The sequence below is a fragment of the Pleurodeles waltl genome, chromosome 11 (genome assembly GCF_031143425.1).
Source record: "Pleurodeles waltl isolate 20211129_DDA chromosome 11, aPleWal1.hap1.20221129, whole genome shotgun sequence".
Classification (NCBI taxonomy): Eukaryota; Metazoa; Chordata; class Amphibia; order Caudata; family Salamandridae; genus Pleurodeles; species Pleurodeles waltl.
Window position 1 is genome coordinate 490,003,199 of NC_090450.1, and position 26,141 is coordinate 490,029,339.

General features: G+C 42.8%; 1 protein-coding gene across 2 annotated transcripts in view; it reads right to left on the bottom strand.

The window, feature by feature from the left end:
* Positions 1-26,141, bottom strand: part of ADAM9 (ADAM metallopeptidase domain 9) — a 463,250-nt gene that overhangs the window by 207,305 nt on the left and 229,804 nt on the right. For both annotated transcript variants that reach the window (XM_069213868.1, XM_069213867.1), the window contains exon 7: positions 7,732-7,797. In XM_069213868.1, the coding sequence (XP_069069969.1) occupies positions 7,732-7,797 (66 nt within the window). The remainder of the gene's footprint in view (positions 1-7,731; positions 7,798-26,141) is intronic.

Here is a 26,141-nt window from a genome sequence, read left to right on the forward strand (position 1 = left end):
ACTTGGCATCGGCCTCGACCATGAGGAAACTGACCAGGGTAAGAGAAGATATTAAACATATAATGCTAGATTCGGCCAAGCACATGTGGAGAGCCTCAGCAGGCCGAATTTATGGATGGGGGGATAAAAACGGGAAGCTACTGCATTGGCTGGCCACCCGCCCCATGGCTAACAGAATTATACCGGAGATCTTAAATGACTCGGGTACTCTTGTCAAAACAGCAGTGGAAATCGCACATAGCTTCGCCTCCTACTACGCCCGTCTATACGCCAGGCACCCACGCCCTGCTGTTGAGAGAGTCCCCCCTACTAAATGAGATTACCCTTCCCGGGGTAACCCCAGAGGTGAGAGACAAACTGGACGAGGCCATCGATCTTGTAGAAGTCTGCAAAGCAATATCGGGACTGGCATCAGGCAAAACACCAGGCCCGACGGCTTTCCAGCGGAATTTTATAGTAAATGCAGCGATATTCTGGGTCCCCACCTGCTCAACATGTACGAAGAAGCGGAGAATCAAGGCCGCTTCCCAACAGAGATTGATCAAGCCACTATTGTGGTAATCCCCAAAACCCAACCCCCATCACGACAATGTTCAGCGTACCGGCCTATCTCGCTCCTAAATGTGGAAGTCAAGGTGCTCTCTTCGATCCTTGCTTCCAGACTGAAGGAGGCAATGCCCACGCTGGTGCACCCTGACCAGTGTGGTTTTATGCCCACTCGTAGCACAAGGCACTGCATCAGACGATTACATCTTGCTTTGGCGCACCGCAAAGCGCTATTGCATATGCAATTGGCACTGCTTTTACTCAACTTCGAAAAGGCCTTTGATACGGTAGATTGGTCCTACCTCAATCAGGTCCTATATAAAAACGGGCTCGGACCTAAATTCCGGGGATTGGTGAAACTCCTATACTCTAACCCGACGGCTCGAATCAGGGTGAATGGAGTAGTCTCCGACCCAATCCCCATTGGCCGTGGGACTCGACAGGGATGCCCGTTATCTCCCCTGCTCTTCGCACTAGTGATAGAGCCACTGGCGATACTAATGAGAAGCGACCCACTGATCGAGGGCTGGCACTGGCCCTCTGGTTCGGAAGACAGAGTGGCTTTGTACGCAGATGATGTGCTCCTGTATATCTCCAACCAATCCAAAAGCGGCCCACGCGTCCTAGAGATCCTTAGACTTTTCGCGGAAGCCTCAGGGCTGACCCTGAACCCAGCCAAATCTTTACTGATCCACCTTCATCGCTCGCACGACTGTATAGATTGGCAACGGAATATCCCTGTACGGAGAAACAGCTTTAAATACCTCGGGATACATATCTCACTTCTCCCTGAGCTAGCGTGGGAACTCAATGTCGCGCCGCTTTCAAAGAAAATCAAAATCGACCTTCTGCGCTGGAAGGCCCTCCCCTTGAATTTACTGGGTAGAATAGCGCTGTACAAGATGATGATTCTCCCCAGGCTCTTATACCTCCTGCAGAATTTCCCACACCCCATCCCCGTGAGATGGTTCAAGGAGATGGACTCTTTAGCACGCCAATTCATATGGAGTGGGTCACGTACAAGATTGTCGCTAAAAACCTGTCAGAGGGATGTATGAGGGTGGACTGGGCATGTCGAAAATTCAATACTATTATCTAGCGATGCACACACTTGTAATCAATGACTGGATGGGAGGTGGATGGACAGACCCCGCACACCAACTAGAATTACAGACAATGGGCTACCCACGGATCCTTGACATACTCTACGGGAGCCCGATACCCCGGGATACTCCAGATGTGACCAAAGTGGTACTACTGGGATGGCGTACAGCCCAGAAAGTGACGGGGTGGTGGGGACGTCTAACCCAACAAACCCCGCTATGGCATGGGAAGCAGCTGATACATGTGGCAGGTCTGGAGGGCTTCCAGAAATGGGACACCATAGGGATCTCCACGCTGGGAGATATTTGGAGAGGGACACATATACAATCTTTTCAAGACCTCCAGAAACAATATTCCTTAAACAAAACACAGTTCCACCGATATCTCCAATTACGCCATGCCCTACTAGTTCACCTGCAGACAGGAGACACCATACCCGAGAACAGCCCCATGGAAGCCAAGGCACTGATGGGAGACCTGGGAAGGGGAGGGGTTTCTCAGATTTATCGCACCTTAATCACCGCCACTGGGGGACCCCTAAGAGAGCTTCGCCAAAGGTGGGAGAGTTGGGTGGGATCCATGGAGGAAGCGGACTGGACAGAAGCACTAATGGCCCCACGCTCCCTAACAATGGCCACACGCTTCCGTTTAATACAATCCTATTTCCTACATGCCGCATACCTCACACCCGCCATGTTACATAAAGCAGGCCTCCGCCCCACAGCGGAATGCCCCGCTGCAGGTATCATACAGCGGATTTCTACCACATGGTATGGACATGCCCGATTATAATGGCCTATTGGGAAAAGGTGGTGCAAGAGATATCTGAGGTCCTACAGGAGGAGGTAAAGAGGTCACCACTGCCCCTCCTTCTCGGGGTCATGGGAGATACAGATCTACGAAGAGCAGATCGGTCCTTCTTAGGGGTGGCGTGTCTAGTGGCCAAAAGGGACATAATGGCAGATTGGAAGGCCAGGGTGGCTCCGGCGATGGCTAAGTGGAGACGGGGAGTGGATTGGTGTGCGCAGCGGGAGAAACTTGTGTACGAGGCCAGAGGTTGCTTACACAAACATAAGAAGATATGGGGGAAGTGGGAGGATGTAGCGGGCCTTTAAGAGTGGATGGTGAGCAACATTTAGTAATAAAAGGGGCAGGGACCGAGGACTTGACCATTACTGTTTTTATTACTGTTTTGATGCCCGTTGGCATCATGTTGTACTGTATTCATAATTGTTTTATGCAAAATTTAATAAAATCTCTTTATCAAAAAAAAAAAAGGCAAGGCTGAATTGCAGGAAACTCAGCTGACTGATGGGATGTGGAACCTTGAGGACTTTGAAAACAGACAGTGCAGGAACAACCTGAGACTTCTGGGCTTCAGAGGGGGTTGAAGGGAGCGATATCAGGACTTATGCAGTTGAGCTTTTGAAGGGCACATTCCCCGAATTAACCATGTGGAACTGGGATGTTGAAGTACAGAGGGCACACCGTTTCCCTCAGTTCTCTAAAAAGCCAAAGCCTGGCAAGGTCTGTCAGCCTTGAGCTATGTTGGTGTACTTTGGAAACTTTCTGCTGAGACAGGCAGTTTTCGAGAAGGCCTGTCCAGGCTCTGAGAAAACTTATGATAGCCACTCTTTCTTTGAACGTCCTGATCTTTGCCACGCCACAGTGAAAAAGAGCCGACGGCTGAGGCAATTTATTAAATCTGTGCAAGATCTGGGTGGGGATGCTTTCTAGTTAAGCCCAGCTCGGTTGAAGATAACATTTGAGGACAAGATTCGAATTATTTTTTCAGAGATAAAGGCCTCAGAATATATAACTGTCTTATCGTCTGGGAAAAGGAATGGAAGTGGTAATGGGAACAAGAACAGTTCATAAGGAGGCAGATGATAGCTGCCTTATGTGAATGAGATGTTTCTGCTACCAGGCTTTTTGGGCTTCTTGGACCAGTGCCTAGAGGCTGGAAGTATGCGATATAAGGGTCGTTTGTGATTCTCCGATTCGTCTTGGTTATACTCATGGGCTATGTGATATTTGGGGTAAGCTTAAGCCTACTGATCCGGGTTGCACTTGCTATTCGTTACCACACATATCACATGCACATTTAGCTTACGTTTATTTCTCATGCTCTTATGAACGACGCTAAAATAGAAAAGTATCCCAGGGTCATGTCTGACCATAACCTGTTGGCTCTAGAGCTAACGGGAAGGAATTTGAGGCAGCCCACACAGCACTGGACCTTTGATTCTGGCTCTTTTAGTGGATGAAGGTTATAAAACCCATATGAAGGGCTGGATAACTGACTTTTTAGAGGTTAACCGAGGGAGTGCCCCAATGGAGGTGGTTTGTAATGCCTTTAAGGCAGGGGTGCGGGGCGAGTTTTGGATAGAACCGCCATTAAAAAAAAAACAGCATTTGAAAGAACTGTACAAGGTACTCGAGGAGGCCAAGCTACAGCTAACGGTGGCGGTGGCTGAAGAAGAGGGCATAGAGGGGGCCCAACTCAAGGTTGTGCTTGCTAGAGCCGAAATTATTAAAATATGAGAGGAAAAGAGCAGAGAAGTGGAGTAGAGAATGCTATCAATTTGGTGAATGAGTAGAACATATGCTGATGGTTCAGGCAAGGGACAGAGACATACAATCTGAAATTATAAAGATTACGGATGGCAGGGCAACAGTTTCAGACCCCACTGAAATCCATGAGGCATTTCAGGGCTTCTATGAAAGACTTTATAAAGGTGAGAATGATTAAGATAGCTCAGAAGAGGTAATGAGGAGCTTTTTAGATCATATTTCACCAGGAGTGCTAAGCTCCGATAACAGGGATCTACTAGAGGCCGCCTTCTCAATTGGAAGAAGTTCAGGAGGCTATTGCTAGACTGCTGGCAGGGAAGGTGGTAGGAGAGGATGGAGTCCCACTCAAATTTTATAGAGTCTTTTTTGAGCAGATAAAATCGAATTTCTTGATTTTACTCAGGCAAGTGCAGCTGGCTCTCTGCAAGGATGTGCATTTTTCTGAAGAAAGGGAAGTCTCCGGAGGAAATGGGATCATGCAGGCCAATAACTTTGCTAATATTGACACTAAGATCTACACTACGATTTTGGCCTCACGATAAAATCAGTTAATATGTAAACTGGTTTAGCCTAGTCAGCATGGGTTTATCCCTGGAAGGGGCACCACTGACCATGTTCGGCAAGTAATTGACCTCTTGGACGCTGCATCTGTTTCAGGGAGCCTGCTGGCATTGATATTTTTAGACATGAAAAAAGGGTGTCATGGGCTTTTTTAAGGACAGTGATAGGGCAATTTGGCATTGGTCCATGGTACATTGATGCTGTAAGAGAGGTATATCGCAACCCTACTGCCAGACTACAACTGATGGGTGGGCCAATCGGAAGAGATTCAAATTACTAGGGGTATGAGACAGGGATGTCTGCTCTCCACTACTGTTTGCCCTTTACTCTGATCCGCTAATTTGGAAACTTGAACATAAAGTCTTAATCAAACCTATTCAAACCTGGGGTTGGGACACAAAGGTTCTGACTTATGCGGATGACATTGTCGCTGTCACGACATAGCCCGTGGCAGCTCTGGAACAAATAGAGCAAGAGGCGAAGTTGCTTGGCTGCTTTTCTGGCTATTTTCTCACTTGTAACAAGGGTAATCTGGTTATTAATTAAAATTTGCAAGTACAGGATAAAAGGGTGGCCGGAAGTACAGTGTACTTGGAAGTGACTATAATGGCTGATTTCAGTCAAGTAGTAGAACATAGTTTAACCCCGGTAATTCAGAAAAAATGTTAAAGATTTCCAGAGATGGAATAATCTACACTAATCCATTGTGGGCCAGAGCAACATAATTAAAATAATTTTTCTTCTGAAGGTGTTGTACTTGTTTCGGGCTATTCTTTTAGAGTTTAACAACTCTTGGTTTAAGATCACAAATGTGATTACAACACGATTTTTGTGGGCATTTGCTAAGCCCATAAGGGCACCTACATTTCTCATCTCCCTAGCGAGAGAGAGAGGTGGTTGGGCTATGCCAGTCTTTAAGGTGTATTATTAGGCAGCAACGTTGCAATTTATGTGTCCTTTATTCAGGGATCAAGGTGGTAACAGGCTGGTTACTATCTCCTACTATCTATGAAATTTTGCAGGGAAAGGAAGCACTTGGCCTGTTCTTTCGGCAGGTAGAACCTAGCTATTTAAAAAAAACACAGTTTAAGATGGTGCAAGGGGCATGTAGGATATGGGCCACGCTCCGCAGAAAACTGGGTCTAGGCGGAATGCATTCAAACACTCTAATACATCGGAATCCAGGTTTGACGGATACCTTTAGTGGATCTGTTGTGCAGTAGTGGGGTGCTGGGGGTATCCTGATGGGTGACATTTTTTTAGACTAGGGGTAATAATCACATATGAGGAGCTACGGGAAAGATTTGGTCCATCATGAAATTAGTTTTTTTAAACACCTACAGGTGTGCGATTTTGTAATTAAGAAAAAAGATGGGGCTTCGGGCTTTCAGGATATAGCTCTTACGGATCAATTAACTGTGACTGAAAACTGCACGAGCACCAAGATCTATAAGGAATTAAATGCACTAGCCCTTGACGATCTAAAATGGTACACTGAGAAATGGGCTACTAGGCCGGGGCTTAAAACTGCACAATGGGGAGGCTTGGTGGGACCTGTGTGTCTGTGGTGCAACACTTGTGATGCTTATCTAGTCCACATGTCCAGTATCTGCCCTTCATTAACTGGTTATTTGGAGGGAGATTTCTAATGTCATCAATATCTGTTTGGGTAGAAGGGTGGAGCTAACTAACCAGATTCTTCTGCTGGGAGTGCAGGGTGATAGGGATCCTAGTCAAACTCAAAGCTTTATCTTTATAGTCCTGGCCATAGCTCGGCTCTGTATTGCCTCCTCGTGGTTGAATAAGGCACCTCCGACCTTTCAACAATGGTTTACCCGGGTTCGGGCAATATTTAATCTGGAAATGGCTCTATATGCCAAAAGGGATAAAAAGTCCATGCGTACAGGTGAAGGCATATAGGCTCCTTGAATTGACTGGTGAAATCAGACAGATCCCGGAAAGGAACTGGTGAGGGTCAGGGGGGAACTTATTGATGGAATACAATTTTGGTTGGTTGGCATATTCGTACAGCCTCGTACTGAATGGAAAAGATGATAATGGCCTCAGTGGTATCTTTTCATAAATTGACGTCTTCTTTCCTTGGTTTCTTATTGGGCTTTTTCTACTGTTGCCCATGCTACGTGTTGATTTGATTGAAACATGCTGTAAAACGCTAAGGCTTATGCCTCCTCCTGTTGTTGTTGTCTTAGCTGCTTCCATGTGGGGGGGTTAAAATTCTATAAAGCTCGACAGTAAAAAGGAATTTCTGCTGAGATATAATGAAGGATGGAGGGCAGCTACAAAATGTGAACACTGGTTTCCTGTCCAATGTCTCCTACCCTGCTTTTTTTTCCTTGATACATGTTTGTATATATCGAGATTGCAAATAAAAATATTTTTTAACAAAATCAATAGATGCAAATAACATTGTAGTCATTTTACACTGTGGTACCACATCATTTGACCTTTTCTTGTATGGTACAGGGGAGTTTTATCTTAATAACCTTTCAATTAGAGTTTCCTAGCAGCATACACAGTCTCCAACAGATCCAAGTTGTGATGGCATGCTACACTGTCCATCCATATTCATTAATGAAAACACAGGGCATTTGGAACACATGGCCAGTCTCTCTCCACAAAAGCGTTACATCACTAATTCTACTGCCCTATGTAAAGTAATGAGAGGGTATTGCATAAAGATGCAGATGGTTTCCTTCATAGCAACCCTGACAGCTCCATTACTGGTCATCTGCTTTCTCAGATACAACTGTCAAAAAGAAAGTTTGTGTCAAAAGCTAGACTTTGCATGCTCAAACTGTTCCATATTACACAATGTTCTACAAACACACTCTCTCACACTCATACAAACATTGTAAAATCCAATGACAACGTTTTTCAAATGACTGCAAACAAAATCTAAAACAAGCAATAGTAAACAAAACCTACCCGCTCTTTATCCACAACCAAAAACAGCTCAACATATCGGGTTTGTGGAAGAATGGCCCTTTTTTTCTGCAACGATAAGAAAATGCGTAAATCGAGCAAATCCAAAATAATTAACAGCCAATAATGAAAAGGAAAAATACTTTGCCTATGCTTTATATGAGATATGTGATGCTATTTTCAGAAATGACTTATTTGAAGATTTTCTATTAATAGTAGATAAATAATGGAAACTAAATGCATTAAACACAAACGTATTTCATTACCTAAATTATTTCAAAGATTCTACCTAATGCACCCATGCATACACTACATTTAAGTCACAAAAGTGTAATGTATGCATGTTGGTATGAGTAATGTTCATAAGTTTCACATATAAGCTGAGATAAACTTAGTAATCAAAACACAAACGTCCACCCATAAGTTGAGAAAAGTTCATCCTCTTCTACAGACCAACTATTTTATGAAACTGATACATCCTCCCAATAGTATATTACAGCAAAATCATCTATAGAGGCATTCTAGACACACATTATTATCCCACAAGGAACAAGACGTCTTCTATGCTTCATGTCATGTCAATTACACCATGGAGCAAGATCCCTTAAAGGCTTGGATTTTAGCATGAAACAGCTTCTGAGAAACACAACTATCTTCAATTTAGGAAAACCCTTCCAACCTGTGTTGCGAGAAGTCTTCAGCAGACTATTACCTTCATGGGAACCCCACACCCTCGCCCAATTACAGGAAAATGGTCATATATCCATTAAGATTCCCTAAGTCCAGATGTCTCTGATATTTCCCAGGGACACTTGGCTCCCATTTCATTGTTCGTCTGGACCTTTAAAAAGGACACTGTCATTGTGATCAGTTCTCATCTACCTGGAGTCTGGAACAGCAACTATTTAGACTGTTTTCAAGCCACTCAGGGCATTTAGGAGGCTATGTAAATCTATATCAAAATCCTTAAATAAGTATATTGAATGACTTATGTTAATGCTGAGTTTTTAATGAACTTATTAATGAATATTTATGTATTTCGAGTGTTAAATTTGCGTAGAAAATGAAATAACGTAGGGAAAATAATGCACACATTTGAAAGTGCACCCACGTGTGTGGCCACCAATGTTCAAGAAGTGTACTTATTGATGGCTTATTAATATAAAATATTGAGCTTATCTTTGATTAATAGTAATGTGTCATATTAAGGGTTATGACCTATGTATTGGCTTTATTATTTGTTGGCCTTAACTTAGCGGAGATCTTGGCCTAGATGCAGGATCTCATGTCAAGCTGCAATTCTTAGACATTTTAATAAAATGGCTGTCTAAAGGATTAAATTGTAATTTTCCACTGTACTTTCCATGTGCCTGTAGCTAAAAATCTTTCTCATGAGAACTTCTTGCTAGAAGATGCTGTACTAGCTAATGTAACAATGTTTAATGTAGTATGTGAGAGTGTGACTTTCCCAGGAGAGGACAATGGAGACTCTGACTAGAGTATAAGCTGCAACAATATTGTTACCTGACAAGCCGGATGATGAGAACAGTACGAAAGGAGCCAATCATCGACATGTAAACCATGTACTACTAGAAGTGTAGATTTGAAGTTTTAGTTTTATTGGAAAAAGTGTGAACATGCGATTCTTGAACCAATTAAGACGTGGGAAGTAGTTTTAGGAAATCTAACTTAGCCGGACTGCACAGAGAGGACATAGCCCATTTTTTGCCCAATGGCCGTCTTGAGAAGAGACGTGCTTAACTTTACTGCTTAAAAGACTGCTTTTTCTGAACTTTGATGCTGAATCCTGATGCCTTGCAGACCCGACTGATATCGAAGATTGTCACAGTTTGCCGATCCAAACTGAGGATAGGGTTTTTGACTATGATGTTGTTTGCTATGTCTATTTGCTTTTGTTTCTAGGTACTAGCTGCCATTTTGATAGAGCCATAGTTAGATGTTTTCCAAATCTGTGAGACTAAATTGTTTTGCATGAAGCCCAAACATGCTATTCTAACCTGGTGTTAGGGTTCTCACTGATGAAGTTCACTAAATGTATGCAATATCGTTTGCGTACTTATTCTTGCCAATAATTTGCACTGTAACCATAAAATGTGTAGTGGCCCAAGTGTTGATTAGATTGCGATTCTCTCGCCGCTTTGGACAGACAGTGCTGTTTCTGTATGTCCATCATTTGATCTTGAGAATGAGTTACGTGATCTTAGCATTGTTAATATAGGGAGATAAACATTCTAACTTTTATGTAAAAGGTGTGGTTATTCATGACTGGAAAGTCATGGTGTGTGACAATTACTGACTCTTATTGATTACTAATATTATTGATTGTTATTGATTATTGATCTACATGTACGGGATATATGGTGGAAAAACCTTGAAGCGAGTCAAGAGGTTCATTGACCTATTTGCGTCTCCCGTGTAAGTTAACTTGTTAAGGCCTGAAGCGTTAACACTTATAATTGAACTAAGTTTGCAGACATGGGCTTTTCCAGCAGAGTGCAAGAAGTGAAATGCCCACTTCCCACACTTACCTCAAAATGAAACATAAAATCATAGGAACAGGTGCAAGAAGAACAGTAAGTGTCTGGAAGTGTTCTGTCCAGACTGAATAGAATTGATTTTCAAGAGTCTTACTGTCTCTCAACCACAGACACCAAATACATTAAATTCATATCACAAAGAAAATATCAGGTGATTGATGTCACAGTACGTTAGAATGTATTACTATGTGCAACGTACAATATTTGAAGTAGAGATCCTTTTATCCGGTGCATGTAACGTTAATGTACGCTTACATTACTGTTTGTGATTTGTAATGCTGATGTGTGTACAAACGGCTACAAAAAATTGTTTTTTAAATCAGAACAGGAAAATGCAATTTTGTTGAATAAACTGAAATTTAATCTTTACAGTACTACTTATTCCTATAAAAGATACCTTAACATATCTTTGAGACTGACTTGCTGTTAGGAAGTAGAGCATAAGTCAGCATTGTATGGGAATACCACACACATCAGCACATACATTATGATGAGTGCATTTAATGTATGTGTTCCCTGGGATTGTAGACAAATATTTTAAAAAACTGAAAACTATCCTCATGTTAAACACTCACATAACCATTTAACCGTTGAGAGTCGCTCTCCGGACTTAGAACGAATTCAGTTACATACAAACCACAAAGCCTTGCTTTAGCAGCTAATCCGAAAATAGCGTTTTGCACATATTTAGGGAAATAATAATCAGACATTAAGACAGAGATAACTATCAGTCTTTCCTCATGTGTCATAATCCTGAGGATATTCTATAATTAATTTGTTTCCATTTCCCCACTACAACTGGCCCCCGAAAATATAGGATCTCTTGTTTTTCTAACCTCTTAATCCTTCACTTGCAAGAGGGGGGCAGCACTATTGGTTTCATCACTGCAGTCACCAATATTTAAGAATATTATGCAGTTCATAGACTCAACAGCAACATGAATGCATCCCATATCTTTTTTCACTTCACACCATTTGATACTAACTGCTGTCACTCAGGCACTGTAACTGTGGTTATTTTTGCATGTGTATAGCAACAAGGTGGTTCTACTGATAGGGTGTAGCCAGCTTGATTACTATGTGAAGCTTACTGCTAATTCTTGCAAAAAAAGCCACAATTATTGAAACATATACAAGGTGGTAGTAGTAGTAGTAATTTAATATTGCCAACACAGGCAATAAAAACAAGCAATTGCAAGGACAATAGGTCTGCCGTTAGCTGCCAGTCTTTTGGCAATTATTGCTTTACTTTGTCATGGTTTTTGCAAAACGTTATTGTTCAGGAAGTTGCCGGAACCTCAACAAAAGCAAAAAAATAGAAACAACTAAAGGCAAAAGTGTTTCTCTGGTCTTAAAAAAGTACACATTACTATGGTACACCCGGCATTGAAAAGAATTACTTTGTGGGTGTATGTGCTCCTTGTGAAAAGGCAGCATGCCATAACTCAGAGTAAAGTCTGTCAATGGCTGACATGGGCTAACATTGCCCCTTGATGCATGCTGAAGTGCGTAGTAGAAAAATGTGAATGACGTAGTAATTAATGGATGAAGTCTGGCTGAAAACCTCTTTAGGTAACTATGGTATACACACTTATAGTAAAATCAAAAGTTATTGGTTCACATACCTAAGAGGGAGAAGGCAAGAAAGAAGTGAACAAAATAAGGAGAAAAGGCAGACAAATAAGAATAAGACACAAAAAGGGACAAAGGCAGACATAAAAGTGAAGAAGGGCAAAAAAAGAGAAAGGTAAAAAAGAAACGCAAATAGGAAGAAAGGAGGGGCAAGGAAAGATGGTAAAAATAACGAAGAAGGAAAGAAATAAGGAAAAAAAGCAGGAACAAAAGAAGGAAAAAAATAAGGCAAAATGAAAGAAGGCACAAGATAATATTTCTGCCAGCAGCTCCCTACTGTGACATCGTGCTGGGGTGAGACTACGTACTGAAGCATTACTGACCCTCAGGTGGGGTGGAAGGAGGTGGGGCCAGGACCATGCAAGACACCCTACAAAGCGCAACAGACAGCCCCCGGCGCAGGAGACTTTTGTTGCCATGACATCATGCTGGGGTGGGAGTACATCACCTAGCATTCCTGACCCTCAGGTGGAGTGGAAGGCGGTGGGGCCAAGACCATGCGAGATGTGCTACAAAGTGCAACAGACAGCCTGCACCATGGGATACTATTGTTGCCAGCAGCCCCATCCAGTGACATTGTGCTGAGGTGGGACTACATCCCTCAGCATTCCCGACCTTCAGGTGGAGTGGAAGGAGGTGGGGCCAGGGCCTTGCGAGATGCACTACAAAGCGTAACAGACAGCCCGTTACGCAGGATACTATTATTGCCAGCAGCCCCCTCCTGTGACATTGTGCTTGGGTGGGACTACATCCCCCAGCATTCCTGACCCCTTAAAAGGGCCGTTAGTGTTTTGTTTAAAAGAAACTGAATTGGCAGAAAGGCACCTCTCGCTCAGATAGAGGAACATATCAGCTGAGTTAAGCCATGTTTAAATTTTCCAGTAACTGATACTACGAGTAATCTAGTGGCGGACAATATAACTATGCAGCATCTCAAGTCTCCCACTTTGACATCAGCAGGCCTAGCAGAACATGGGCTAGATATTGTCTCTCCTTGCATCACATCTGACCCTGGTTTAAACAGCGGCATGGATGAAGTTTTATCAAAAAGGAAAAGGTGGCAGAAAATGAGCAAAGCTGCTAATGAGATTAATAAACTGCACGCTAAACTGACTAGACAGACCATTGACGCGCTGGTGCAGCAGCTCCACACAGCATAGATACGTATTTGTGGGCACAATCCATCATGGGAGGATATGGTGTTGACTGTGAAGAATGCCATTACTGTAGCAATTGTGCCAGTCCTGAAAAGAATGGGGGTATTAGAAGGGGTCATTAGGGATTTAATTTTGCAGCGTACAAACAATGACTGTTTCGGCCTCAATGCCTCCCACAATACTAGTTCATGTAGTTCCCAGTGCTTCTATAGGAACTCCTTCAGGTCCTAATGCTGCGGGTGTTAAATTGACAAAACTGAGTATCACTAATCCATATGGCGTTAAAATGGCATCAATGATTAAATGTAATCCAGTCATGATCACGAGGAACCAGTGAGTAGAAAAAGCCCAGTATTTGGAGCAGGGTCAGAAAACAGCCATTTCTCTTAACTGTTTAAGTACTAATGAGAACATCTCTCCTCGTTCGTTATTCTAGCCTAGGTCAAGACCTCCTATATTTGCCTCCCGAATACTCCCCCTATGTAGTGGTATTAGCAGGGGTCCTACCCCTGCAGGTAACTGCTTAAGAATCTTAAACTGCTCCTAAAAATAAAGCTTGCCACTGGCCCTCCAGAAACACTGATTTTGCCATCTCAGAGTGCAATGGCATTCTTATGGTGAGGAGAGGCTACTGGATATGACCCTCTGCTAAATTTCTTCAGGGTGATTGTATTGTTATCAATTGTAGGTATCCAGATGTGGCTCATCGGCTGGTAAAGGCAATCCACTGGGGCCGGTGAAAAAGAGTTGGTTAACGATTGTCTCAGATTACTTTTATTGGACATATGATCATAGTAGGAAAAGGAAATGTGTGTGCTCTCATACATTCCACACTCCACTCATAGAAGGTGCTCATGGAATTCTCACACAACACAGATTTCAGGTATTATCAGATTTGGATAGCAATGATTGACTGTTCAAGGATGAAGATAAGTTACAAATGAGGATTAGTTGGCCTCACCTCAAATTGTCCACTCACATTTATGGAGAGATAAGGATTTAGTAAAACTAGGGGTGGCTGATAGCCAAGGAAACATGGCGTGTGAAATTTCAGCCGCTGTCTTGACATTGGTGGAAGACAGGAGAAAGTCCGACATGGTATTTAAAGGAGTGGTGGGTCGGACTTCTATCCTTTTAAATAAGAGGAGTAATAACACTTGCCAAGATAAAAAAATTGGCACTAGTGGGGCAGGGGAAAATCGGGAAATAAGGATAGCTCCCAATCTTTGGTGCAGAATTTTGGAGATTCAGCTTCACCTCAGTTTCCTTGCTCATCAGTTTCAGACAGTCCGGACATATCCTGCTCTATAGACTTACGATTCCTATCTTGGAATGTGGCACAACTTAGATCTAATTTGACTCATCAGGAGTGGCTGAGTTTCATTAAAGCGTTTGACATTATATGTTGTCAAGAGACATGGCTGCTTGACTGCCCCTCTATTAATGGTATAGATCCTTTTATTCTCCTGAAGTTCCTTCTAGGGCTGGTAGGGTGAAGGAGGGCCTTGTAATTTTTGTCTCTACAGCAGTAGGAAACCTTAAAATCAAAGTCGTCTTTTCAAATTTGCACTATCAACTCTTGAAGTTATCCTATCCCCTGGACAGGATAACTAATATCAAGAAATAAGGGGATTCGGAGGATTATGAGGTCCAGTGTATGTCCTCCACAGGTAAGTGAGGGGGAGAGGGAGAAAAGAGAGAGCAAAAATGAGATAGAAGGATAAAATTGACTCAAGGACCCTTACTCAGAGCTATCTTTTATTAATATGGGGTCTCGGTGAAGATTAAAACTGTAAACAGGAGGGTAGAGTCGAAGTAATGGGGTCCCACAGGATCCAGCGACGCTTCTTCAGGACCTAGTAACAAAACAACGTGCTTCTCTGAAAATAAACTATATTGGCTCTTGCCTCTATCAACTAACAGTCAAAAGGAAAGGAGTATTATTATCACCAGTCACTTACATGAGTCCTTTATGACCCAGTCTCCCTCTCCCCCTCACTTACCTGTGGGAAAGGGTGGCATCATCAAAAAGATCTCCGGCAAAGAGCCCCCCGAAAGGGTGGTGCCGCCAGACATTGCAGCGCCAGTCTGGCGAGGAGCTGGTCCAATGATGAAGCATGACACCCAACTGGGTGTGTGAGGACTCTTGCTCCTACTCAATAGGATCCCCTATGACTTTCCCTGTCTTTTTCTTGCTCTTTAGGAACAGTGTATCACATTATTAGTAGGATAACTAATATCCTGCTTATTAATTTCTTCTATATTTTTTGGGTTGTTGGCCAGTAGGCATTATTGAAGAGCTAGAAACTCTGCTTAGTGAAATGATGTAAAAATACCCAAATGCTTCTTTAATATGGGCAGGAGATGTTAATATAACTAGATGTTGTTATAATGAAGTAGAGCATGTGGGATTGTAAATGGGCAGGGGGACTAGATAAGTCATTTTCAGCATACGGCCTTTAAGGAAGCATTAACTAGGATAGCACTGGTCAATAATATGTCTTTTGCATCAGAGCAAAGAAAGGGAAACTCTCCGTTTAATCCAACTTTTGTAGAGAGGTGTAAGGGGAGTGCCATTGATCATATACTTCTGTCGGAAGATCTGTTTCAATGATTTGGATGGTATGAGGTATGTCTTTTCCTGTGGAGTGATCATTATCCTATTCTAATTGGGTTAACCAGTGCTTTTAGCTCCCCCACCCAAGGGGAAAACCCACTACTAACTTTAACTGCAAAAAAAGGGGTCCGCATGAAATGGCAATACATTGATGCCATTAAAATATTGGTGGAAACTGTGGGACTGCACCTTAGAGGGGTGAATTGTTGCCTAATGGACGTCTTGAAACCAGACATTGTTTTTTCTAATTTTATTAAAATGTGTGTTTTTATCTCAGACTCTTTGTTGATTGAGAACCCACAGAGGGAGAGACCTCCCCATGCTTGGTTTGATTCTGAATGTACAAATAGCTTAAAGGTTTTAAAATATGCCACAAAAATCTTGACACCAGATGTAGTCACAGTCCGAGCGGCAAGAAGAAATTATAGATTGGCCATTGTGAATAGATGAGAGAGATTTAAAAAAAATGCATGGGAAGAACTGAAACGAACCCCTGTTTTGAAAGACAATAGATTATTCTTTGAAGTGGTAAATAAACTTTTCTTCATAGAAAAGAACCCCTCAGGGATAGATTGTCATATAACGGAACTGGAATGGGTTGCTCATTTTTACAAAATATTCAATGTAGTAGAGCTTGTTTTCGTGCCTCACAGAACGTGCTGCACAGAACGAGCTGCCCCGTTGGTGAAACTTAAAGGATTTAGCAACTCTATTTTGGTGGGTGAAGTATGAGCAGCATTTCTATGCTCGGCAACAGGAAAAGCATCAGGACCAGATGGGGCACCATGCAAATTCTTTAAATGCAACCTTGATTTGTGGACCCCTTTGCTTACTAGTGTATTCAGGTCCTTGTCAATTGGGGGCAATCCGGAGTCATGGAAGCAGTCAATTGTTGTCCCAATTTATAAAAAAGGAGATAAAAATGCTCCTTCAAATTACCATCCGATTTCCTTGTTAGATTCCTCTGTGAACATTTTTGGTAGGGTTACTTTAGGGAAATTAGAAAGCTGAGAGGAAGAAAATGCCTTCTTTACAGATGTGCAATATGGGTTCCACCCAGGTAGGGACACGACAGAACAAGCCCTAAATCTTTCCCTGATCTTAGGCATATGCATAAATGCCATGGGAGGAGTCGTTCATATGGCCTTCATGAATCTCTCCTCTGCCTTCGATTAAGGGGACAGGGAAAAACTTTGGGACATCATGACTTCAGCAGAAATTGATCCTCTACTCTTGGCCGTTCTGAAAAATCTGCATCAAGATAATTACATGAGAGTGCAGTATTCCCACGGGGTGATCTGACGGCCCTTATTCCAGTGACTTGTGGGGTGAGACAAGGATGTATTTTGGTCCCATTTTCTTAATTTATATTAATGCACTGGACTCAATTTTAAGAACAAGTACTCTGGATGTGCCTAAAATTGGCTCATTATTAATTCCTGTTCTGCTCTAGGCAGATGATGCAGTCCTTTTAGCCCGTATAGCTAATGGTCTGCAGGAACTCCTAGATGGGTTTCACAGTTTTATGCAGGGACTGAATCTTAAGCTGAATAATGATAAAACATACATCCTAACCTGTGGCCCAAAAAACACTTGCTCAAAAACTTCTCATTTGGGCAGTATACCAATTAGAAAAATGAAGCACTTTAGTTATCTCAGAATTTTATTTGATGCAAACTGGGAATGTTTGATTTCTCAGAGGTCACAAACAATGGAGGTGGGGAGTGAGATGCTGTTCAGGTTTGGTAAAAAGTTAGGTCACAAACCTCCAAAAGAACTAATTCTGCTATATAGAAGTAAATGTTTTCCTGCAGGGTCATATGGAGCAGGAGTATGGGGGTGCAAGTCACTTAAACCACTCCAGGTAATAAGAAAATAGATTTTGGAGTAGACTTTTAGGGCTCCCCAGATGGACCTCAAACTTCATCCTTCATTGTGAAGTGGGACTGGGCTTTCTGGACTACTGGGCGGGACTGGAGCCCCTTAAGTTATGAATTAAGGTTTGGTCCTTCCAGGTGTTTGAAACACCTGAGAATATTAGCTTGAATACTAAGGTACAGGTTAAGGAATTGTAGCTGGCTCATGTGGATGAATTGAGGACGGGAAAGATGGCTAAAATGTTGTCAGTGCAAATTTATATATCAATATCAACATGTAATGGTATGGAGCACCATTTGATATATAAAGGACTCAGAACATATGCTTTACTTAACGTGGGTGAGAACCAATGCAATTAATTTCCTGGGTGCTTTTCCAGTCGTGGGGTCATGGTTCAGGTTACTGCCTTGATGCCCGTGTGACGAGTCTCTGAGCAGTCCACTATGCACTTTATGCTGTTTTGCACATTGTATTCTGCTTTCAGAAAAAGGTTTTTACGTCCCACTTTTAGAGACAAACATCCTACAACACATCATGAGGGTTTTAGGATTATTCAGCGGTTAAAATCCCGAGAATATGCTTTGCAGTTTTGAATTTCATTATTCAGGCCTTGAAACTAAGGCGGAAGTATGCATCATGATGTATAATGGGAGACTGATGAATTCATTGCTGTATTGAATTTTATAATGTTTGATTTTTTTTATGTGATTTTGTTTGTAACTTTTGTGCTTTCAAGGTCATTTATATGGCAGAATAAAGTTTAATGAATGAATGAATGAAGGCATAAAAGAAAGAAGGAAAGAAAAAGGAAAGAAGGCAAAAAGAACAAAATAAAGAAGGTAGGAAAGGAAGGAAAAAAACAAAAAGGAAGAAAAGGCAAAAAAGATAGAAGAAAAGAAAAAAACTAAGAAGGCAAAAAAGAAAGAAGAAAAAATAAGTAAAGGAAAAAAGGCAAAAAAAAACAAAAGAGGGCAAAAATAAGGGAAGAAAAGTGAAAGGCTGGAAACAAGACATGTATAAGGAAAGAAGGTAAAAGAAGAGAAAACATTAAGACAAAAAGAAAGTAAGAAGGAAAGAAGAAAAAAGAAGGAAAGAAAGAAAGAAAAAAAGTAAAGAATGTAAGAAATAAAGCCGTAGAAAAGGAAAGGAAAAAGGAACAAAAAGGAATGAAGGCAAAAAAAGAAAGAAGAAAAGAAAAAAGTAAAAGTAGGCAAGAAAGAAAGATGGAAAGAAAGACCAAGGCAAAACACAAAGAAGAAAGGAAAAAAGAAAAATGAAATAATGAAAAAAGGAAAGAAGAAAGAATGAAGGAAAAAATAAAGAAGAAGGCACAAAAAGTAAAGAAGGCAACAAAGAAAGATAAAGGAAAAATGAGAAAAAATGAAAGAAGAAAATTAGGCAAAGCAAAAGAAATGGAAAGAAGGAAAGAAAAGGGTAAGAACACAAAAAAGACGGAGAGTACGAAGGAAAGAAAACAAGCATATGTAATGCAATGGGTCTCGCGTTTGCTCGAGCTAGAGCTATTAGTGCTGTAAATTCCTAACTGGACTTTTCTTGCCACATAAACTGAAATGAAACGCAAAACAGTTCACATAAGCGAGCCAAATCAAAGCCACGGCTGATGAGCATGAGAGCAAAGGAGACACACAAAAAGAAAATTAATTTGCTCACAGTAAATGTATTGCCAATCGTGCATTTATCCATTTAACAGGGTCGGTGTCCAAGGCGGTAACAAAACTGCCTCAAGGAGGGACAAACGTAAAGCATTTACCAATGATAACAAAGGATTTTTGAAAGGCAAGCCCACTAGTGAGTGCCACTGATGGGCGTGTGGTGGGCGCGGTTAAAAGCCCAGACAGATTACAACAGGCCAGAGCGCTTGTACGCTCGACCTAAAAAGGAAAGGTGGGAAAGAAGGTAAATAAGAAAGAAGGACAAAAGAAGGTAAAAAGAAAGAAGGAAGGAAGGAAATAAAAAGGAAAGAAGATAGAAAAAGGGAAGGCAAGAAAGACAATGGAAAGAAGAAAGGAAACAGGCTTTACAGTACAAAATATTGGATACTAAAATCTAAATTGCACCCGACCTTTGTTCAACTAAAACTGTTAGTGTGCTCCAAATTAAACACCACAAAGTTTGGGTTTCTTCCTGGGAAACGTTTATCAAAGAACCATTGCTAAAAGTCTAGAAACACAATATGATATGCTGTGAAATCGCAGCGGTCCATTTCAAAAGGAATTTACAACAGCATTGGAAGGAGACGAGAACTGCTAAAGCTGGAATGTGCCCTGTGCTCACTTCAAATGCGTCCTGTGATCAAATCAGGCAACACTGGCACTAAAGGGAACTCCTTGTGTGAGGATGTGCACCTTGTGAAAGAGAAAAATGCAGTCACTCAAATTGACATTAACGACAGGCTTACTTAGGCTGACCTATTGCCCCATAACAACAACTGACCAATGTGTGAAGAGAGGTGGGTAAAAACCCCTTTAAGTATATTATTATACATATAATTTTAGTAAACTCAAAAGGGCTTGGGTAATGTTAGATATAAAAAGCAAGACAATACATAACAATTGAACATAAATAACAAATACAAAGCATAATACAAATACATAAAATATAAGTGAAGACCCTATATTCTAAGCGCACATTGGCTGCCTAGAAAAGAATGAGTCCCCTACCTTTGGGAACAGTCTTTGTGGTATATATTCCATCTAACCACAGATTCCTCACCTCTAGAATATTCCCTAGGTGCCAGACTAGACCTGTAAACTTTTACACAGCAATTCTCCCGCGTGGCAGTAGGTGGCTCCCTGTTGCTTCATTCTGTCCAGAAGTGACAAACAGAGACGCATATAAGTGACAACCCTGTGTACTGATGACAACTTATTTTTTGAATCTGTCTTTGTCCCCGAGCGCAGAGCCAAAAAAAACAGAGTACCAGTATGCAGATCTGTAATTCATAACCTTGTTAGATGGTAAACTGAGATCATTCCACAGAATGAGGATGCAGGAGAACTGTGAGGAATCAGCAGTTAGATGTGGTATTCACCAAAAATAGAGTTACTGAAGTTAAGTAACTTGTCCTTCTGATGATTACTTCACACTGCAGATTTCTCATCTTTAGAATAGATACCTCCCAAGGAGGAGCGCCTGTGGCTTTAGCTCAGAGCAAAAAATCCTGCAGGACTGAATTGGCAAGATGTTCTTTCCATCATACCTGGTTGCCAAAGTAGTAGGGCTTTGTGAATGTGTATATGGGAACCCACATCACAACCTGGCAAATGCCAAGAACATTGCAATACAGTAGTAGCAGACTTGGCTGTGGTGGAGTGAGTCCTCAGTCAGAAGAATTGCCGTGGCCAGTACACTGCAGATCCAGAAGACTATCTGCCTTGACAAAGTCCTTTGCACTGCCTCTTTCTTTGCCCAGGAGAATCCCACAAAAAGCTGATTGTCCACCTCATGGTCTTTGGTGCCATCAATGTAAAAACCTTAAAGCTCTTTTAGAGACCAACCAATGGAGTATCTCTTTTTCCTTTGAGGGGTGAGGCGGGGAAAAGAATGTTGGAAGGTTGATATATTGCCCAACGTGAAAAGTAATCACAATATTTGGAAAAAAGGCCGTCTTGGTCCTCAAAACCAGATCTATATCAGGCCCACAGTCTTCTGAGTCAGACATAATGAGCAGTTGCACATCGGTTCGAAGGTAGTACACATGAGGAAAGCCAGGAACAAACTGAGATCCCACTGTGGCATCAGAAGGGGTTTAAGATGAAATGTGTTAAACCTAAAGTGATTTAAACAAGGTCAACTGGTCCAGCAAACTCCAAAAAGGAGGAAGGGGTTGAGAAATAATGCTTACGGTGGCCACTGCAAGTCCTTTCTGGGACTAAGACAAAAGAAATGATAAGACATCTGATAATCTGGCTTGTAAAGGTTCTGTGTTGAGGACACCACACCAGGCAACAAACATGTCCTAGCACCCAGAGTTAATGGACTTTGAAGAGGGAAGCCACGCAACAAGGCTGACATCCCCAACCTCAGGATGAATATCCAACACAGTCAACTGCTGCTGTTCAATCTCCATGCATGGAGATATAAGGTGTGCAGACCCAGTGCAGAACCCTGTTCTGCTGCTGCGACTAAAGATCCTCACTTAAGCGGAAGCCTGATAGGGGGACAGATCCTTATTCCCAGAAGTTCTGGTTACCACAATATCCTGGCCCAATCTGGAGCCATTAGGGTGCATTGGGCCCTGTCGCTCCTGATCTTCTTCAGAACGCTGGAGAAGAGAGGCAGGGATGGAAAGACGTATAGTGAGTCCTGTGTTCTGCTCTAGTGAGAAAAGGTCTGCCAGAGGAGGCCTCCTTGGGTACTACAGCATGGAAAAATGAAGAGATTCAGCCAGAATTCTACTGATTGCTGGTAGATGTCATATGCCACCTCGGGGTGCAGAATCCATTTGTGACATATGAGGTGCTGTCATATTAGCTCATCTGACATAGCATTCAAAGATCTCGCCAGATAGTTCACGGCCAGTGAAATGCCCTGACATGCCAGCTACTCCAGAGCTGAAGAGCCTTTTGGCACAGAAAACCGTGACCAACACTACTCTGCTTGCTGAAGTACCAAATGGTGGTGGTGTTACCCTCCCTTTGATGCAAGGAGGGGAGGTTTTCAGCACTAGGTGAATGGCTCGCAACTCCAATAGATTGATGCGGAGTCTGACTTTGGCCGGAGACCAGAGTCCTCTGAACTCCACCCCCCCCAGATGACTGAGTACCGATGCATCTATTACTACCATCAGCTCTTGGTGGGGAAGGGAGAGTGGTCTGCCATGATACAATGGCAGTCAGGCATCCACCACTGCAGATTGTTTGCAGTCTACTCTGAAAACTGGATGGAATCCAACAGGTTCCTATGGAGATGGGCCAACTGAGACTTCAAGTTCATCTGCAGAGCCTGCTTCTGCCACCAGGCATAGATGATGCCCCGGATGCAGCAGGCCAAGAAATCCCAGAGTCACTTTCACTGAGCCCATGCGTGAGGCTGAAATATTGGGATCATTGCCCAAATGTCCTGGGCTCACTGAGACAAGTAGGGAAGGCCCTGAACTGCACCATAACCAAGAAGGAATGAATGAAAGGGAGCTGCTGTGATGGAGTCAGGTGTCATTTCCGAATGTTGATAGTGAATCCCAACAATGATAGAAGCTTTGCTATAGTCTGGAAGTGGTCTACGGTTGATTATGATGAGCCCACTTTCAACAGCTAGTTATCAAGGTAAACGAAAACCGGAACCCCAAACCTCTGAAGGTGTGCTGAGACCAATGCCATCATTTTTGTGAACACCTGAGGAACACTAATTAAGCCAAAGAGGAACACGGCAAACGGAAAATGCTCCTAACTTACTTTAAACTGCTAGTAATACCTGTGGGCCTGCAGGACGGATATATGTTAAAATGGGTCCTGCACGTTTAGGAATACCATTCAGTCGGCTGGACTCTAAGCAGAGAGAACCTGGGCCAGTGTGAACATCTTGAATATGTCCTTTGACAGGAAGATGTTCAGAGTTTGAATATCTAAAATAGGATGAAGACCACTGTCCTCATTCAGTACAAGGTAAAAGTAGGAGTGACAAACAGTCTTTATTTCTGAAGCCGGTACATTCTCTATGGCCTCTTTGGAGGAGAGAGAGTACACCTCCTCCTATAAAATGGCCAGATGCTCCTTTGAAAGCCAGTCTGATTTAGGTGGCAAATAAGGCAGGTCAGAAAGGAATGGAAGGGTGCAGCCCTGTTGAATGATTTGGAGGATCTATCTGTCAGACGTGATTCATTTCTATGCTTGTAAAAAAATGTGTTGGATCTGGCCTTCTACAGGGTGGTTGTGCACCCCTAAGGACAAGCTAATTGGAGGCTGATGTTACAGGATTAGAGGACACGGATGATTGATGTTTCAAATGACCTGCACGTTGTCTGCCTGAACCCGGCCTCCAACCCCAAGAAGACTGTGGTTCCTGAAGCAGGAGCAGGGGCCGCATAGTAGCCAACTATCTGGAGTATCCTTAAAAGAGACCAAATTGCTGGGGAAACTGCCTGGCAGGCATCGAAAGGCCCAAGGAACGCACTCTGGCTCTGCTCTCCTTAACAAATACCAGGGCCCAAAGTGCCTTCTTGGTAAACAGGCGAGACCTAAACAAAAGCAATATTCATTAGAATTGGGTTATAAATTCCGCCCATTGGTGGATTTTTGCCCACTCCATGTTATGCTTTTAACACTGAGTTCCACCCAAATTGCGCCAACCACTGCATGCAAGAGTTTTTTCTTGTGCGGAACTCATCAACTTAAAGTTGGCAAGCGTGAGCAAACACTGGCAATTTTCGGGTGCTAGGAGGGCACTTAGTAAAATGTTCTCACCACAAATAGTCACGAGTGGTCGCAACCGTTAGCGGTGAGAAAGTTGGCGCTTTAGTAGAAGCAAAACCAACTGGAGCAGCAATGGCTTCTGGCTTGCGGTGTGGTGCAGTTTGCGCTGATTTATCAGTGTGAAATGACCTCAGCACTAAAAATCGGTGCGAACAGAGCAAGCATGCCGATCACCACTCGTTTGTTGAACTCCAGAGAATCCCACAGAGATTTCATGAAATTCCATGGAGTTCCGCAGATTGAAACTCCACAAGTTTCTCCACCCCTAAAATTCATAAGCGATGCCTGGGCATCCCCAGTTAAGCCTGTATAAATCATCATACATGGCAAGGGGGAATCAACCCAGTATCAGGGGAACCATACAGTCCACTGGCCTGCAAGTCCATGTAGAGATTGTTATCACCACGAGGAGGGGAGCCTTCTCTATCATTGTCTCCGAAGGAGGGCTGGCTCTGATCAGATTCAGATACAAAACGTTGCTGAGGTACCGAAGGATGGCTTTGTGGCAGAGGCAGTGTCCTATCTGAATCTGATTAAATGAGGACCAGGTACATCTAAGTGGATTCAGGATGTGATCTCAGTCAAACCAAGACGAGGTGAGCTCAGAGTAAGACAACAGTATCAGTTGAGGGTCTACCTGAGGCACCCGCAGTGTTTGGGCTAGCATCAAAGTTGAGAGACCGGTAGATATGAACAAGTTACTTACTTTCACTAATGCCTTAGCTGGTAGAAACTCTATCGAGCCACACATTCCTTACCTTAGAATGTTCCTGAGGCATCAGACTGAATTCGGCAGCGGTAGGTGGCATTGATTGGCTCTCCATTGGTGAGGTCAGCACCAGAAATGACGTGTGCTGGACATATATAGGCACCACCCCAGTGCGCTGACATCAGTTACGTTTCAAGACATTTTTTGCACCAGAAGCACAGAACCACGAAAGATGCTGATGTACCAGAGCAGAGACACTAAAGACCTGTTAAGAGTCACCTTATATGGAAAATCTGTTCGCAGAGTGGGGAGATTGGGAGGACCAGTAAGAAATCTGGGGCTAGACAGGGCCCAGAGAAGGTGTTACCAAAGGTAAGTAACTGTTCATCTGATAGAGACTTCTAGCCACATATTCCTTATCTTAGAACAGAAAGCTGAGTAATACCTCATTTGAGGCGGGTCTGCGAATCAGATTTAGATGAAGGACCAAACGGGTAAAGTGTCTGTGAAGGCAAACCCAACTGTATCTGTCTCAAGGGTGAGGAGGAGGAAAGATCAGCCATCTTGATGGTCCGGCTGATGACAAAAGGCGTCACCACTTTCAGCAAGAAAAAAACTCATTTTTTCAAAATTAGTTCGGCTGGAAAGAATGTGGTATATGGAGGGTGCACGGATAGTGCCTGCAGTCGCTAACTTTCCTGGCAGATGTAATGGTCAGTAGAAATGCAGTTTTGATGGTCAGAAGCTGTAGAGGGCGATAGCGCAGAGACTCAAAGAGCAAGCACATGAGGAATGTCAAGATTAAATTCTAGACCCATTGGTGCATGATAAAGGGCATTAGAGGGAACATATGCTGCAGACCTTTCAGGAACAGAGTCACAACATGTGAATTAAACATGGAGGGCTGATCCAGCAACTGCAAAACATGGATATAGACAAAAGATACCCTTTAACCGTGCCCAAAGCAAAAACTTGCTAGGCTAAGGAAAGAACAAACAACAAGAACTCTGACACAGTTGCAGAAAGGGATCAAGATTTTTGGTAGTGCACCAACCCACAAATTTATCCTAACTGCAGGCCTATACGATCTTGGTGGAGAGAGACCTGGGTGCCAGAATGACCTTACAGGATTCAGCAGAGAGGTTAAAAACTGTCAACTGCTGCCATTAATCTCTAGCACGAAGGCAGAGTATGAGTACGTTTGGGTGCAGAACCCTGCCATGTTGCTGTGACAGTCAGTCCTTCCGAGAGGGCAGCCTTATGTGATGACCAATGCTCATGCCCAGGAGTTTGCGATACCATACCATTCGGGGCCACAAGAATAACTTGAGCCTTGTCCTTCCTGATCTTTTTGAGAACCCTAGGCAGAAGTGGTATAGCTGGAAAGGCGTACAGGAGGCCTGAGCTCCATTCGAGATGAAAGGGTCTCTG